The sequence below is a fragment of the Anser cygnoides genome, chromosome 25 (assembly GCF_040182565.1).
Source record: "Anser cygnoides isolate HZ-2024a breed goose chromosome 25, Taihu_goose_T2T_genome, whole genome shotgun sequence".
In the NCBI taxonomy this organism is placed as follows: Eukaryota; Metazoa; Chordata; class Aves; order Anseriformes; family Anatidae; genus Anser; species Anser cygnoides.
This window is the reverse complement of record NC_089897.1, coordinates 4835212-4852329: the sequence shown is the minus strand read 5'-3', so window position 1 is coordinate 4852329 and position 17118 is coordinate 4835212. Positions and strand designations below refer to the sequence as shown.

The 17118-nt window shown below is 59.1% G+C and overlaps 1 protein-coding gene across 6 annotated transcripts; it reads right to left on the bottom strand.

Moving 5' to 3' along the window:
- Positions 1-2450: 2450 nt before the first annotated feature.
- On the bottom strand, positions 2451-15667 carry IKBKE (inhibitor of nuclear factor kappa B kinase subunit epsilon). 6 transcript variants are annotated; one of them, XM_066983183.1, is made up of 23 exons: positions 15505-15667; positions 15141-15332; positions 13827-13916; positions 13569-13669; positions 12656-12796; positions 12436-12565; positions 11860-12041; positions 11431-11591; positions 10839-10949; positions 10506-10685; positions 10122-10324; positions 9665-9729; positions 9438-9529; positions 8802-8903; positions 8038-8113; positions 7838-7950; positions 7610-7686; positions 7316-7355; positions 6593-6694; positions 4782-4878; positions 4160-4272; positions 3818-3944; positions 2451-3084 (listed from the first exon to the last, which is right to left on the bottom strand). In XM_066983183.1, the coding sequence occupies exons 4-23, from the start codon at positions 13653-13655 to the stop codon at positions 3025-3027; spliced, it is 2259 nt and encodes a 752-aa protein (XP_066839284.1). In that variant the 5' UTR covers positions 13656-13669; positions 13827-13916; positions 15141-15332; positions 15505-15667; the 3' UTR covers positions 2451-3024. The 6 variants fall into 6 exon arrangements, 5 of the variants coding, with proteins under 5 accessions (XP_066839284.1, XP_066839286.1, XP_066839283.1 ...); XM_066983185.1 differs by lacking the exon at positions 13827-13916; XM_066983182.1 differs by lacking the exons at positions 15141-15332; positions 15505-15667 and having other exon boundaries at positions 13827-15098.
- Positions 15668-17118: the final 1451 nt, after the last annotated feature.

Below are 17118 nucleotides of genomic sequence, written 5' to 3'. Positions count from 1 at the left end.
ATATCTGTAAGGTCCTTTTCTTCCCTGTTTGGGATCCTGATTCACTTTCATGCCTCCTCTGCTTCTGCTTGAGAACAGCAGCAGATTTATTCCTGGGCAAGTGTTTTCCCCCAAAGTCGGTATTTCGTCCTGTCCTCTTCCCTGACCATGAACAGAACAAGGAGTCAGCCTTGGTTCTGGGAGTCCCCTTTGCAGCTGCTGTGTTAGGGCAGTTTAAGCACGGCAAGGGCTGGTAGTAAAAACTATTTATTTTTTTTTTCCTGTGCCAAGACATAAATCCCTTCTTGCTAGAGCCAAACGTGTTCCAGGTCAGATGCTCAGCTGGTCCAAATCAGCCCAGCTCCACTGAACCCGAGCAAGTGCCTGGGCTCCCTGCCCTGCTCCGATGGGGGATGTCAGTGAATTTGGGGTGGATTAAAGATAACATTAGTTATAAAACTAGGAGAATCCTAGAAAATAATTTGCAGGGGAAAAGTTTTTAAGTGATGGCTTAGTTCCACCACATGTACAGTAAGCCGTTGGGTTTGACAGTCAGGATGTTGGTTTTTACAATTAAAATGAATGGGAACGTTCAGACTTGGTGCCAAATACCACTCAGAAGCAGTTTCCTGTGCAGGGGCAGCTCCTGGCACTCTCAGCCTGTTCTTACAAGAAAGCAAAGCCAGGCACAGTCCCGGAGCTGCTGCTCCTTGCTCCTTCAAGCCATGGTGTGCACCTTGAAGCCTACTGTCCCCCTGCAAAATTCACATCCCTGCTGAGACCTGGGCAGAGGTCGGTCAGCTCCAGGGGCACGCTGTTTTTTCCTTGTGCCACCATACATCTCCCAGTAGGGGCTGGAAATTTTTGCCATGGTCAATCCAAGGATTGACCCACACCAGGCAGCCCTCTGCCCCTCCGTGGTGCCGCTCTGACCCCGGGCGCTGGCCGAGTTCTGTGGTCCCAGGGCTGGGGACGAGCTCTGGGGCCCGCAGGAGCTCGGGGACCAGAGCAGCCCGGCAGGCCCGGACTTGGCTGAAAGCTTTTGGCTGAGCCAACACGTGTCACCTCCAGAAAACGTGCTGGGAAGGGAACTGGAGGAAGGGTGAAGGGAAGATCTGGGTGTTTCGTTCTCTGCCGAGGGACAGGTTCGGGCAGGCACGCTGAGCATCCCCGCCGCGGCTGAGTCAGACGCGTTTGCTTGCCCAGACAATGGCTCAGCCTCTGCTTCCAGCGGCACCACCGGGAGCTGCACGGAGCCGCCCTGGGCTCTGCTGGTGCCGGCGCTGCCCAAGTCCCGGCTCCAACCTCCCCGAGCACCAGCAGCCAGCGGTGGTGACAAGGCAAACACACGGCCATGGGCTTCGTGCAGGGAGACAGAATGAATCCAAACATGTCCTAAATCCCCTTTCACCAGCACAGCCACCACCTCGCAGACCACAGGAGCAAAGGGGGGCCACCGGCTGCCACCCCACACCCTGTTAGTTCTCACCCTTCCCAGGGTGAGGAGCAGGGTCTGGGACACTGATATGTGTGTGCATGCCCTCGGTGTGTCTGCAAGGGGTGGGAAGAGCCGGGGAACTCTGCCTGGTCTCTGCCAGGAACCCTCTGGGTGTAAAAGCTGCCTTGGAGCCTGCCTGACCCCGTCCCCTGTGCTGGGACACGGGTGCCACCCTGCCTGGCTTCCCGGCAGCCCAGGCCCTTTGCTGTCACCCAGCCCGGGCTCTCTGCAGCACCACGGGCTGTGGGATCTGTCACAAGCCATAAATCACCCCAGGGATGGGCAGGAAGAGGTGGACAAAGGGGGTGGCACACCCGATGCTTCCCACAAAGAGCTCCTTGATACCATCGCAGGCTCGCAGTCTGACAAGCCGGGCTTCCCGTATCACTGAGCTGCAGGCGAGCAGCTGACTCAGCCGATAACCAGAGGATTACGGCTTCTCGTAACACCCAAGGTCAGAAAACAGTAGGAAATTCGGAGCATAATGCATTCCCCAACAAAGGACTGGGTGCAGCCCTGATGCAGAGCAGCAGGGCCCGTCCTCACCATTCTGGGCGCTTTCCGGCTGTCAGTGAGGAGGGAATAATGCGATCCCCATCCGTGCTATTCCTCTGGGGCTTAAGAGGAGAGCTTTCTGCTTGCATCCTTCCCAGGGCAGTTTCAGACAACCCCATCAAGCCCAGAGGTTGCCTGCTTTGGTCCCCTGGTCCCCATCTCCACCCCGTCCCCATCCCTGCTGCACCCTGCCACCCAGGCTGTCATCACCTCCTCAGATGAACGCACATTTTCCCCTGTATTTATTAATGAGGTGGATGTTTAGGATTTCTTTTTGTCTTTCACCCAAAAGAAGTATGCCTGCTTTCTCTCAGGGGAGCCATCTTGCCTCAGCGTTTACTAACACCCCAGGTGAGGATGGAGACGTTTCAGTGAGGGCTGTTTGGAGAAGGCGCACACACACGCACAGACGCGTCCATAAACACCGATCTCAGTTACATTTATAGAAAGGCACCAAAACAGAGAAACCTCCCCCAGCTTCCTGCGCCTGCTGCCATCAGCAGCCCGGGACGGGGCTGGGCTGGGGACAAGGCCGGGAGGCAGGAGGAGGGCAGGCAGGGACGGCGGCTGCACCCCGAGCCCCCTGCGGGCAGCGCTGGAGCCGTCCTGGGCCGGATCCGGCCTCTCCTCCATCGGGTGCAGCATCCCCCTGCCCTGGGCTCTGCCCCAGCCCGCGAGGCATCAGTGAGCACGGGAATGTTAACGGGGGCATCAATCCCGAAATGGGCAAGAGATAATTTCTAGCCTCTCTATCATCCGACATCGTGCTACAGAGAAGCTAGAAAACCATGAAGTCCTTCAAGCACTTTTCAAAAGGAAAAACCCTCGTGCTGTGCCAACTTTCTCATCAAGTTTTCACCGGAGAACTGTGCAAAGTGATGGAGCGGAGAGGTAGGATCGGGGGGGAGCTCCTCAGACGCGAGCGCCCAACTCGTGCACAGCTCTGGACCCGAGGTGCTGTGGGTGCTCCCTGCTGCCAGCAGCGCTTTGCTTCAGCACCTGCAAATCCGCTGTGTCCTCAGAGGCCGGGAGTGGGGGCAGCCCCGCTCAGCCTGCGGGAACAAAATCAAAGGATTTGGCTGGGGAGGGCTGGGCTGGGCTCGTGCAGTCCCAAACCGCGGCGTGGGCTGGGCACCAGTGGCTGGGCTCATTCCTGTGTCTGCTGCTGCGAGTTCTTCGTGCCGTAAGCAGACCAGACCTCCCCTTGTGCCTGCTTTTATTCACGGTGGATGTGCCGCAACAGCACGCTTGGTCCTATAGAAGCCAAGCTGAAGTGAAACACTGGTTTCCTTTTTTCTTCCAAAATACAACCTGAAGTTCTTTGAGGTTTTGATATGGATATCCATAGTGTTGGTTTGCACTGAGACCCTCAAGAGAAGGTTAAAAAGGAAGAAACACAAGGGGGGGGCTGCCAGCAGTGGGATTTTGCAGGGGGTTTCGTCCAGAAGCAGAAAGCATCGGCTTCTGCACGGCAGCCAGCAGCTGACAGCACTGAGCAGCATGGAGAAGGGCTGGAAGGAGGGCGGTAGGCATTGCATAGCATTTGCGGTAGATCATGCTTCAATTTCCAAGAAAGATAAACCCTCTCCTGCTGCCAGATGATGATGCAAACGTGGTGCTGCTGGAAGAGCCGTGCCGGTGGCTGTGGTCGTGCTCGGCGCCGGGCTCAGCTGTCCCCAACACGGCACCGGGGCGCTCGTCCCCCAGCCCCCAGGCAGCACCCGCAGCACCCTGCGGGGCATCGCCGCCTGTCCTCACCCTCTGGGCAGGATCCACCCCACTCACCGCTCGATGATGCTGTTGTTGAACTGGAGGTCGCACGTCACTGACTTCATCTGCTCCAGGAGCTCCTGCATCCTGCCGGACACACAGCGAGGGACTTACACGGGGGCTGCCCAGCGACCGCCGCCCCCTGGAGAAGCAGAAGCAATGGGTGACCAGCAGGGATGCCCCAAACCATGGTCACTGAGCTGGGATGACACCGGGAAGCCCCAGCCCTAGACCAGCCCTACAGAGCCGGAACCCTCGCCCCAGCGCCGCCCCACAGCTCACGCTGAGGACGAGCAGCAGGCAGTGGCGTTGTCCCCACGGCATCAGGATGTCCGCGAGCCCTCTTCCAACACTCACTGGAAAGCCATCTCCCGGCGGGCCTGGCTCAGGGGGACGGGTGAAGGCACCGGGGGGACCAGGGCCAGGCTCCGTTTCTCCGTCACGGCCACCTGGGGAAACGTGTCCAACGCCTGCAGAGATGGAGACACTTGGCAGCTCCAGCACCCAGCGAGATGCTCGCTCTTGTCTCATCCACGGGTGCTGCGTGTGCGCAGCCTCTCCGTGGGCACCCTGCTTAGCCGAGGGAGCAGAGGGTGACCAAATGCTTGGGGAAATGACACGTGTATGGTCACACCCAGCACACCACCTCTTCAGGAGAAGCAGAATGACCTAACCAAAGGGCATCGACCGGTGGCTGTGCTCCAAGGTGTCAGATAATCCATCGCGACAACTGGAGGTGACACATCGTCTCTTCTACCGCTGCAATTTCCTGCCTGCTGAGTACAAACTAACTGCCCAGCGCCACGCAGTCAGTTTTGGACTGAGAGTGCCATAGCCAAAGGTTTACCCAACCCTTGTTCTGCTCAGTGGAGCAAAGCAAACTCCCAAAACTCCAAGCATAACTCCAAAAATCTGCAGCAAGTTGTTGAAATGTGCCCGGTGCTTCCCTCCCGAGCAGGGCGGCAGCGCGGGGACCTACGTGCTGCAGGCACTCCTGGCACTCCATCGCCTCCACGCCGCAGGTGCTGATGCGGTTGCTGAGCCTCTTCAGATGCTTTTTGGTCTCGCACACCTTCCTAGAAAGGAAAACAGCGGCAAAAATTCCGGTCAGCGTTTGTCAGCGATGGGGCTTATCAGATATATTTTTTTTGTTTTAATTTGCATCACTTTCTGCAAACCGTGCTGGATCGGAGTTAAAATCCCGAGGGAAAGCAAAGGAGTCACCACGGTGTGGTAGCTGCAGCCGCCACAGGCGAGGCCGTCCGAACAGCACCGACAGCAAACTAACTAGGGGAAGCGTGGCTTACACAGGGCCAGCTCCAGAGCATCGCTTCTGCCTGAGGTGCAGCTCCTCTGTCCCCCGCAGAGGACTGAGCTCCTATTGAAGGTGGGCACTGGGCTTTGCACCCCACCGCTGGGCTCTCCTTTCACACCTGAAGCCCGTGAAGGCCAGGAAATTCCCCCCTCAGCCCACCCTGCCCAGGCTCCAGCCCATGGGAACCCCTTCAGGTTTTGGGGCTGATCCCCTGATCCTGCCAGCTCTGGGGCAACGGGGCCACACAGCCAGCAGGTGCCCCAGGAGTGACACAGCTGTAGTATAAAAAAAGGTTTGGTTTGGCCTTTAAAAAAAAGGGAAGAATATTTAAGGTGAATGGTCCACCTCTGGTCCCCAGAAAACAGCCACCTCACCGCAAACCCTCGCTGCCAGCAGGAAGAAACTCAAAACAAGGCAATTACAACTGAAGCAAAAACAATTTTTAAATATCCAGTTGTGACTCACAATGCGTCCTGCCTAAGGACAGAAAAACAGATGCAAAAATACTCCAGGAAAACAAGCAGCAGCTTTTCTCCTTCCCCTGAGTAAAAGCTGAAGCCCTGCTTGGGCGCAGACGGGGCTCGTGCTGCGGGGACGGATTTCATCCTGGGACAAAGCTCCCCCCGGAGTCAAGGGGAGATTTAAGAGCAGCGTGAAGGGATGTGGCAGGAGGTGAGCCCCCACTGTGGGTAATAATTTCTGTCCCAAAACCAAAACCTCACCATGGTGAGGGTTTGCAGAGGGAATCCCCCAGCTTCGCCCGCTGAGGCTGGAGAGGGGAGGGCGCAGGGGAACGGCAGCGCCGACGCTGCCCGCTGCCCCTGGGCACGTTCTGGGCATCTCAGACAAACCCCCGGCCTAAAAAGCCCCCCAGAAGTAAATCTAATGCAGATGCTCCATGCCAGAAATTGGGACCAGGTCAGAAGCCGGGTTCGATCCTAAGGCACTGTAGAAAATCATTCTCCTTCCACTCACACCCATGGGAATGGACGATCCGCTCTACAAGCAACCTTGCAATAAAAATGCAATTTCTGCAACATCCTCCTCTTGTAAACGCCTCCCCCTCACCCCGCTCCTTTCTTGCTGTAATAGGCAGTGGATTGTGCTCAATCACTGCAGGTTAATTTGCTCTTTGCATTATTCCCCGAACACCACTCAACATAAAATCTCTCCTAACGGGCAGATCCCTTTGTCTCAGCAGGAATTCTGTCCTGATAAAATAACCACCGAGGAGGGAATCCAGCTGCATCAAGGGGAGCTGCAAGTTCGTGTTGGACAGGGCTGGTTTCAGCCTTAAAAGAGCCTGGTATAGGATAAAAAGTGGATACACAGAAGGTTTGCTAACGGGCACACAGAGCTTCTCCGAGGCCTGAAGCCCTCGCTGCTGCTGGAGGGTTACGGGAAGCTCCCCTCGCCCGCCCGGTGTCCCACGGGGCTGCGGGGGGCCGGGAGCCCCAAACCCCGTGTGTTGGTACCTCATCCTGCTGCCGTGCAGGGCCAGGACGTCCTGGTACTGCCGCACACACTCGTCCTGGAAAATCAGCAGAACCTTCCTGGCCAAATGCCCCAAATTCACCCTGAAACCAGGAGAGACAAGGCGGGGAAGGGAGCAGACGTTATTTCTTGAAAGGCACGAAAATGAAAACCCCAGGTTAAATATCAGTAGAACTGAAGCTGGCTCCCGAACGGGGGAAGAGGGACTGGGCAAGCGGTGGTGCCAAGAAAATGAAACCAAAGCACGACAAAGAACAGATTTCAATTCCCCTCTTTCAACGGAAAATGAAAGGAGAATTTTTGAAGATAGAAAAGCCCCACGGGCGCTGTGCCGCCAGGGAAAGTCAGGCAGGTACGAAAGCGCTTTCCCAGAAACAGACACATCCTAAATGAGCATTTCAGTGAATAAACGAGCCCCAGACTGAGCGAGCACAGTGGGAGCAGCTGGCCTGAAATGTTCCTGTCCCCCACAGGGCTCTTTGCCCCCTGGCAGCTCCCCGGCCCCAGCTCCGCAGAGGTTTTTGCACGGTGCAGGAAGGTCCGGCACGGAGGAACCAGCACAGAAACCACCTGCCACAGGTGCTTAGGTCTTTCTCGAGACGAATGACCCAGGAACATTTTGCACCCCCTTGAGATGCACTCAGAAATGCCAAATGTCCGCCTGGCAACAGTTTGGGGCCAGAAGGGGAGGGGGTGCTGCTTACTTGTCCAGCTTGTGTATTTGCTCCTCGTTGTAGCCCAGCCCTGGGGGAGGAAAGACACGGGTCACCTGCCGGAGCAAGCTCCACGCATTTTTGTGTTCATAACCCAATAAATGGGCAACTTCACAGTGCCCAGATCATGGGGGGGGGGGGGTTCAGGGCTTCATTCCCTGGGATTACTGTCATGGTACAGAAACCAGCAGGGAAATAATTTGTTTTGCCCCCAGGTCGGTGCAGGGACGCTGCTGCTGCAGGCAGCTTGGCTGGGCAGCCCCCCAGGTGCACCCCGGCACTCACGCGGGCAGTTCCTGGCCTTCCTGAACTGCTTGTGTATGAGCTGCATCTTCTCCAGGCAGCACTCGATCTGCTGGATGCTGCGGAACGGGGACAGGGAAGGAGGCGTGAGGCCACAGGAGGAAAGCTAGGAGGTTGGGGTACCCTCCCCTGGCTACCCAGCTCGGCCCTGAAATCACACCGAAAACAGCAAAACCTTCACGGGTATTTTGATAAAGCCGCTCTACAAACCTTTTGTCTTCATGCGCTTGTTGCCCATGCTGCACCAGCTCAGACAAAATGCCATCCAGTGCTGCCTGGAAGTCGTAGATGCTGTGGGAGCACTGGGAAAGCTCCTCCACGACCTGCAGGTGGGGAAGGGAGGTGGGGGCTGGCTGCTGCCGGTGCCGCCTGCACCCATGGGTGCTCCCAGCCCCTGCCTTGGTGCTCACCCTCTGCAGCCGGGTCTTCACCACGACCAAGTCCTTCAGAGCCGGCAGCCCGCTGCCTCCAGGAAGAGCCTCGTACCTGAGGAAAAGGAATATTCCTGAATATTCAGGGATGAAAATGAATAAACCATCACCTGGGCACAGAAACACGTCCCTGGGGGAGCTGGGCGGTGGTGGGCTCAGGCAATAAGTCCCAGTTCAGGTACCCAACCAGAGCCACGAGATGCAAAGAGCTGATCGGTAAAAACTCACCCCGTGGTGTCCCATTTGTTCCAAATTTGCTAATTTTGTATGAGCTGGCTCATGCTGGTTGGAGGGGGAGCACAGCACCTGGGCACAGCTCCCCCCCCCCCCAAACCTGCCTCCTCCTTGCGCTTACTCTGCGGTCGTGGGCTGCAACAGCCCAAAAACCCCAAGCAGGAGCCAGATCCCAAGGACTCCTTCTGGGCTCACACAAAACCAGAGCCTGGAAATTAAAAGCTGAAGCAAAGAGGGAGAAGCAGCCAGGGCGGCTCACTTCCCACCCAGTCTGCACAAGGAGCAAAAAAAACCTCTTGTGCTCCAGCTGCCAGCTCACTCCTGGAATTTATTTCTGATTATCCAGGCACCTTTGAGAGCCCCATATCTGAGCTGCGATGTGGGGATGACGGCAGCAGCATCGGTGCCTCCCCAGGCTGCTGCACCGGTGCCTTTGTGGGTCCTGCCTGCCCCTGGTCCCAGCACCCAGTACCCAGCACCCAGGCCGGCAGAGCCACCCCTGCACTTACAGCCCGCGGGTCTTCACCTCCATCAGCTGCAGGCTGGTGAGCACCGTGTTCACCCCTCTCCTCTGCTCCAAAACCCTCGAGCACTCTGATTTCAGGTTCCCGCTGCCACGAGAGAAAACAGCCCGTCCTGTTTTCTGCCTGCCCCGGCAGTGCCAGGGCTCAGTTTGTGGCTCCCCCCCTGGCTGCTTGCTGGAAAATGAGGGGCTGGGGGCACTGAAAGGGGCGCAGGGGCTGGGTGGGAGGGTGCTGGGAGGGTGCTGGGAGGGTGCTGGTCGGTGGGCACCGCGCAGGCACGGCGCAAGGAGCTCCTGCCCCAGGGGAATGCATAAGATGTTGAAAATGCACAATGAAGATTTTAATAACGAGGATGATGATGATGATGTTTTCCTCAGCATCTCCCAGACTGAAAAAAGTGACCCAAAGGTAGCGAAGGGGGGGCAGGAACATCCTCAAACACTGAGCCCCCACCTGGGTGCAGTCCCCTTCCAGCCTGGCACCTGCGTCCTTAGCCTGGGGACGCTGTGCTCCCTCCCAGTGCCCCCACTGCCCGCCAGAGGCTGGAAAACCCCGAGCATTTCAACCCTTAACACAAATTTCCTGGTGGAACAGGGAGGGACGGGCGGCCCCGGCACTCACATCACCCAGTGCAGGCCCCTGGCCACCAGCTCCTGGCAGCGCCGCAGCGCCTGGGCGATCCGCAGCGTCTGGTGCACAGTGCCCACCGCGCTCTGCAAGGCAAAGGGGTTGGACCCGATGATCTCTCAGGGTCCCTTCCAACCCCTACAATTCTGTGATTCTGTGAAAGGGACGGTACCAGTGGCTGGGTCCCCGCTGCCAGGCTCCCTGTGGCCATCCCCACCTACCTTGGCGGTGCTGCAGTCGGCCACGACGTCCACCTTGGGGACAAACTTCGGAAAGTCGAGCGCCGCTGGAGAGACGGAGAGCAGTCAGCCAGGGGGCTTCAGGGAAGACCGGCAGGGACGGCTCCTGCCAGCCCTACAAACCCCCGAGCTGCTCAGGATGTCAGGAACAGGAGCAGCTGCAACGCTCGAGGCTTAGAGCAGCTCTCCGAGGTATTTTGGAAACGTGGGTGAAGGCACGAGCTGCCTGCAAAGGGGGCAGCCACAGAGCACACACGGTAACATCTAGGGGGGAACTGACCCTGAAACCTTCTAATCCTGCCCCAGCACCATCGCCCTGCCACCTCCTGCTCTGCCTTGGACTCCATCAGGACGATCCTTCAAGCAAACCCCTCTGACAGCGCCCACCCCATCCCCTGGACGGGGAACGCCGCGGTGCGTCCCCGCCGAGGGTACTCACGGTCTCTGTATCTCACTCCCACCACCTCTTCTGGCTGCTCGGCGGAGCTCAGCAGGGTCAGGGGGTTGTGCTGCGTGGTTCTGCAGAAGCTGTGGGCCTGCAGGTTAGGATCCAGCTCGTACGGGTGACCTTCATAAAAATATTCTTGATGGTGGGGAGCTATGCTCGTTTGTTTGAAGACAGCGTCTAAAAACTTGCTGGTACTGAAAACGAAAAAAAAATAAAAATGTAAGGATGGGGAATGAGCTGCAAGGTTTGTGTTCAGATTTCCCTCGCTTTAGCAGGCTGCAAGCATCTCCTCGTGGCAAAACAGCGCAGAGGCCAGCGGGGCCTCTCCAGAGCTCAATTCCCAAATTCACCCAGCCTCTCCTGGGGGGTCCTTACGTGTTGTAGGAGTGGATGTAGATGCGATGCGAGGAAGCCTGCTGCAGGGAGAAGACGTCGACCACGATCCTGTGCAGAATGTCATTGGTTTCTGCAAAAAACTGATCGAACCCCCAGCATTTCTCCTGATCCGCCTCCAGGATATTGGCCAGGATGGGTATGAGCTGGTCCTTCAGCCCCCTGCGGCAGCAAGAGGAGAACGAGGAGAGGTTTTGTGCCTATCGGTGTAACCATGAGCCACGGTAGGGGGCTCGGCAGGGGCAGGGTGCAGCTGCAGCCCCACGGGGAGCGGGGCCAGGATGCAGGACCCGCAGCACCATCGGGGACACTCACGCCGAGAGCTGGCAGGTGACGGGCAGCTCGTAGCTCCACTCGATGCTCCCGTTCTCCTGCCTCTGCACGCCCGCGATGGCCCCGGGGGGCTTCTCGGTGGTGATTTTGTACCTGGGGGGAGGAAACGGCTCGGTTTGTCCTCGCGGGAGAAAGGAGCCGGGAGACATCCGTCTGGGCACCACGGCCCCCGGGTGCAGCAAAGAGGGAAAGGAGAGTGCATGAGTGGGCTGGGGAGGGCACAATTTACAAAAATAAATCAGAGATAGAGAACAGCTCAAGAAATAGTCAAAAAGTTTCACAGGAACATTAACCCTAACTTCTCGTTCAACTGTTTAGCCCCTGAGGAAGCATATGGGGGTCAGCAGGACAAACGGACACAGACCCCCACCATGCTGTGTATGCTCCCCACACCGCCGAGAGCGTGCGGCCAGCCACGAGCTACGTTTCCAGGCTCTCTGGGTTTTACAGGATCGAGCTACCCTGCAGTCAGAGGGTGCTGCAGGCAGGCACTGAGCCGCCACCAGCTCGTCCTGCAGCCCCCAGCCGCGGCGCCCCCTCCCCAGGGCACAGCGCCGAGCCCCCCGGTACCCACATGGTCTCCTTGTTCCTGCGGGGTCCCCTGAAGGGGACGAAGGGCAGGCTGCCGGTGGCAGCGTGGTAGAAGGTGACGCCGATGCTCCACAGGTCGACGGTGACGCCGTAGGCCTTCTGCTGTGGCTTGCGCAGGACGGCTCGCTCGTACATGTCCGGGTGCTGGAGGGGCGAAGCAGAGAGCGGCGCTGCCCTGGGGCATTTAAAACTGCTCCTTTGGGCCTCTTCTGCTGCGACCCCAAAAGAAAACACGGCCTGGGGTGCTGCAAGCAAAATGCTGACCCCCTCTCTTCGAAACTCATGGCCCCTTTGACTTGGGGCTCTGCAGGTCACCGCTTCTCCCCGTGAGTCGCCCGGCTGTTGGAGGGATGGGGACTGGGTCCCCCCAGGACACCCCACAGCCACCAGACCGGCCCCGTGCTGTACTCACGAGATACTCCTCTGTCCCGTAGACGGACACAAACTTTTCGTCGTCTTCCAGCTCTCGGGCGGCCCCAAAATCCGTCAGCTTGTAGATGCTCTGCCCGTCTTCCCCCACCAGCCGCATGATGTTGCCGGGTTTGATGTCCCTGTGCACCACGCCGTTCTCGCGCAGGTGGTTCATCCCTGCCACTGGGAGCGAGGAGGGAAGCGTGGGCTCAGAGCTCTTTGCTCGAGCGGGCTTTGGGTGAATGCAGGGGTAAAAGAAGCACCAGAGCAGGGACAGGCCCCAGGGCTGGCTGTGCATTAATGGGAACCAGCGTGACTTTGGGGAAACGGAGACGAGGAGCGAGCAGGTGGGGAAGCACAGCCCAGTCCCGTTGCTGTTGGGTACGGAGATCCTCAGGTTTCCCCAGAGCAGTGCTCGCCGACCCAACCTGTCCCAGGTGTTATCTCTGACCATACAGGCTGCCCTAAATGCCCACAACCCCAGCACCGTGTGGTCCCAGCCCATCCCAGAGCCCCAGAAATGGGGATAGGGATGGGGACGGGGATGGGGACATGGACGCACGCGGCCCCTGCTCACCCACGCACTGCAGCACGACGAGGAACTCGGGCTCGGCCAAGCCGAAGGCGTTCGCTGGGTCCTCGAGGACGTTGAGCAAGCTGCCGCTCGAGCAGTACTCCATCACCAGCACCTTCTGCTTGCTGCTGCCCTGCAGCGGGGAGCGGCGGTGAGGGCGCGGGCGGCTGTCCCTGTCCTGGCACTGCTGGCCCCGTGGTTTCCGAGCCGCGGCCCCGCTTACCGTCTCCTCCACGGCAAATAACTTGACAATGTTTTTATGGTTCAGCTTCCTCAGCATCTCGAACTCCCTCATCTGCACCTCCTGCGGGCGGAGGTAACTGGCATTGTTGAAGACCTTCACAGCAACCAGCTCCCCTGATTTCTGGGAAAAGAGGAAAAGGAGAAAAAGGAAATGGAGCGTCACCCTGCCTGTGCCCCGACCAACTGCGTTAGCTCCAGCACTGCTCTCACAGCCCGCTCTGGATGCAAACTGTGCTCACAACAGAGCTCGCTTTCTTAACAGGTTTCCTCAGCCTTTGCTGTCTACGTTGCAAAAGCCAGAGATGCTGCTCGGCTCTGTTTGCTTCCTGCCTCTGAAGCCCATGTGCTCGGTGGGAGCGTGTTTATGCTGTTGTCACAGGTTTACGGTGGGGCTGGAGGCAGCCAGCCCCCGCCTGCTCTCTGCAGGACAGGGCTGCTTTCAAAGCATCCTCGCAGCCCCGAGCCCTGCAGAGGCAGCTTGCTTAATAAACTTCAAAGGCCAGTGGGGCTGAAAGTCTCTGTTCCAGCCCTGGCAAGTGTTTGCATGATGTATGCAAATCGCCATGGATGGGGTTTTCAAAACCTCTGGGCATTCCCCAGAGCAGCTCCCGCCGCGATGCAGGGGAGTGCCGGGCCGGCAGCACCCACACTGTGAGCCCCAGCGAGCCCTAAAAGCGGCCCTCACCCCACAGCGCTCTGCTGGGGGAAGCAGCCACGGGAAAAAAATGAAAATAAAACCCAAACAGCCCCAGCACTGCCGGCAGCTGCGGCTCATGGGATGGCGAGGGCGAGCGGAGCATCCCCATACTGCGGGGCAGGAGGGCTGGGGCATGGGGGCACCGTGGTCCTGGGGTGGCCGCCACCCCCTATAACCCCCCCTGGCACCCCCTCACCTTGTTGCGAGCTTTGTAGACGGAGGCCGTGGCACCCTGGCCCAGCAGGTCGTCCGTGCTCCAGAGGTAGTTGGGGGTGCTCTGCATCGCCTGCACCGCCGCTGCGGGGAAGCACAGAGGTCACCCCGGCGGCTGCTCGCATCCCCCTGCCCGGCCCCACCACCATGCCCGTCCGTCCGTCCGTCCGTCCGCTCCTGGCAGTGCACGGGGACGCCGACGGCCCAGCATGGCCCTGGCAGGCAGCTCCCAGCCTCCTACCTCGCCGGCGCCGCTCTGCGCAAAGGGCTGCGCATGAGAGGCAGGGACGACGCCGTTGGTTCTGCCCAAAAACCACCCGGCCGCTGGGACCTGTTTTGCCGGCAGCAAAACACTGACAGATGCAAAAAAAAAAAAAAAAACCACACACACAAAAAACACAACACAAGCAAACAGAGCTGTAAGGTGGAGGGAGGCACCTCCCCGCTGCGAGAATAGAAACCTATGGGATTGCAAAACTCGCTCTGCGAGAATCAGCTGCGGCTGGAGGAGGAAATGCTTCAGCTTCCTGCTCGAGAAAAAAAAATTCCCAGAGTTGCAGCCATCCCCAGGCCGGGGCTGGGACAGCCTCTGCTGAAGGCAAACAGCGCTGGGCACCGGCCAGCACCCAGCCCTGCCTGGGGCGGGCAGACGGGAGGCAAAGGCAGAGCAGGATGCGTGCCCAGGGGCTGTGCTCAGCCTCCGTCAGCGGTGCCAGGCTCCCAGGCACGGTCCTGCCGTGCCTGTTTGGTGCTGAGGGGTCAGTGCTGGCCCCAGCTGCACGGGCTGCAGTATTGCACGTGGGGACGTGCTCAGGGTGGGCTGCTGGCACTGTTCTGCTTACGGAGCCACCGGGTGCTCAAAGCCCCACCAGGGGCTTCTCCAGAGCACAGAAGCCTGCAGCTGCTGGTCTTTTTCCAACTCTTCTCCATAGCTCCGTGAGGAGATGGATTTATCACGACCTGTCCGTCTCCAAGAGCTGCTTTGCAGAAGTTACAGGTCCCAGAGGCTTCCCACACCCAGCTGCAAGGACAGCTCAGCTCCTCCGGCCCTGCCCCAAAACCTCTCTGCTTGTGCAAGCCCAGCGTGCTCCCGGCAGCCGAGCCACGCCGCGGCTGCCGCACGGCTCCGGCGGTGCCCACGCACCCTGGGACCACAAAATTATCCATGCAACCACGTTCATTCACCCCAGCCTCTCCTGTTCCCCGGGGGTGTTCCTGCAGACCCCAGCTCCAGCTCCCTCCCGGCTGTGCCAGCACCGCAGAGCTCAGCAGCTCCCTGTCCCCGCAGGAGCCTTTGAGCCTGCCCCAGGTAAAGCTGCCCCAAAGAAGCGCAGAGAAGGCGAGAGGAAGCAGGTGCAGACAGAGCAAACAAGGCTGCCTCCCTCCCCAGCCGCAAACCCTCCCCCCATGTGTGTGAAGCACCAGATCCGGCCCGGCCCCAGCGCCTGCAAACACTGCCAGCGGCTTTCGGCAGCGAGCAAAGGGCGGAGGGGAGATTTCGGGGCATTCCCCAGCCCCGGCTGCTCCCGAGCTGCACCTCCAGCGTCGCTCTCACCGTATTTCAGCGATCAAGGAGATCGAGGACTTTTCGTCTCAGCAGGGAAAACCAAGGGAGGCCGTGGCGGGGCTCAGCGTCACCGGCCCCACATGCACACGGGCTCGGTCACGCAGCAACGCTTCAGCGGTGCCTCCGTGGGGTGTCCCCAGAGAGGGGCCAGAATTAGCCCCAGATGCTCAGATCCTGGCCCTGCTGGGGAAAAAGGCAGCGGGGAGGGCAAGGGGGTCACAGCCCAGGCCTGGAGCTGATGGATGAGGGGTGCACGGTGCGGGATGGGGGGTGCTCAGGGCACCCTGCCACTGCCTGCACACCCGGCTCACTTTCCCTGCTCACTTTCTGGCTTCCAGTGCCCACACCTCACCTCGCCCAGCCTCAGCACCAGCAGCCCGGGTCCCTCTGTCAGGAATTTCTTTAGGCTCACGGGGATGCGTCTAGGAGCTTTCCTGGCGGAACGAAGCCTGCATCAGTGTTTGAATCTGTGAGCACGAGATGCGTGCAAAGAAAGGATGCGATGCTTCACTGCTCTGCACACAAACCCTGCGCCTAACTCGCTCACTAATTACGGCCGAGCTTCGTTTCGCAGCCACGGGAGAGGCTGCCCCACAGCCCGCGGCGCGGTGCTGAGCCAGCAGGGCCCGGCGGCGGTCACGGCGGCCGCAGAAGCGAAGCGCCGCATCGCCGAGATCAGAGTCACCTCACTGCAGCTCAGCTAACGGGAAGAGAAAGGGACGGACGACTTCGCAAAGTCGTTTCCAGCCTCCTTTGAGATGGGCTGGGGACGCTTCGGAAACCTTTCCCCACGCAGAAAAAAAAAAAAACCACAGCTCGTTTCTCGTCTCAGGCCTGCACCAAAACCGCGCCGATGAGCGCCGTTAAGGCCAGGAAGAGGCGAAGTGAAACCCGCCGAGGGAAATGCCGAAATTTCTTCCCGAGCTGCCCACGGGCACCCCGCGCCCCTCGCCTGCTCCCACCCCGCTGCTGCCCCCCGTGGGACTCGGCTCCCTGCTGCAAAAAGAAACCGAAAGGGAGGCTTTAGGGCCATAACCCCCTGCCAGGTGTTTCTCAGGTTTCTGACCCGCACGCGTGGGTTCAGCTTTCACCGACAATGAGCCGAGCTGGGCTGCTGATGGGTAAAGGCAGGCAGGAAATAACTAAAATACTTTATAACGCCCCAAAAGGATTATTGTCGGTTGTGCAGCAAGGCTCCTCGCAGGAGCAGGAAGGGAGCTGGGAAGGGAGGATTTGAGCAGGAAGGGAGCTCAGGAGGAAGGGATTTGAGCAGGAAAGGGATTCAGGAGGAAGGATTTGAACAGGGAGGGAGTTCAAGAAGAAAGATTTCAGCAGGAAGAGGGTTTGGAAGGAAGGATTTGAGCAGGAAGGGAGTCCAGGAGGAAGAATTTTAGCAGGGAGGGAGCTCAGGAGGAAGGGTTTGAGCAGGAAAGGGATTCAGGAGACCGGATTTTAGCAGGAAGGGAATTGGGAAGGAAGGATTTTAGCAGGAACAGAGTTTGGAAGGAAGGATTTTGGCAGGAAGGGAGTTCGGGAGGAAGGGTTTTAGCAGGGAGGGAGCTCGGGAGGAAGGGTTTTAGCAGGGAAGGAGCTCAGGAGGAAGGATTTAGCCATCAGCGCCTGCTCCAGGCGGGGGCAGCAGAGCCCCACCGATGCCGAAGCTCCCGCAGGGATCCGGCCCCGCGGCGGGGGGGGTCGGGGGGAGCCGCGCCCTCCCCGGGGCCGCAGCCCCGACCCCGCTCCCCCTTTTTTGCGCTGAAGGTGGGGGGGGAAAGGAGACGATCGGAAGGGGGCAAGGGTGTTACAGCATCCTCCTCGGCGCTGCTGGAGAACCACAATCGTTTGTCCCTATTATGTCCCTCCACTTCCTAGCTCGTGGTTATTAAAAAAAAAAAAAAGAAATAAAAGCACCCCTCAGCCTGCCCCCTGCAAATCAAGGGGGGCTCAGGGAGGGGGCTCCCCCCTT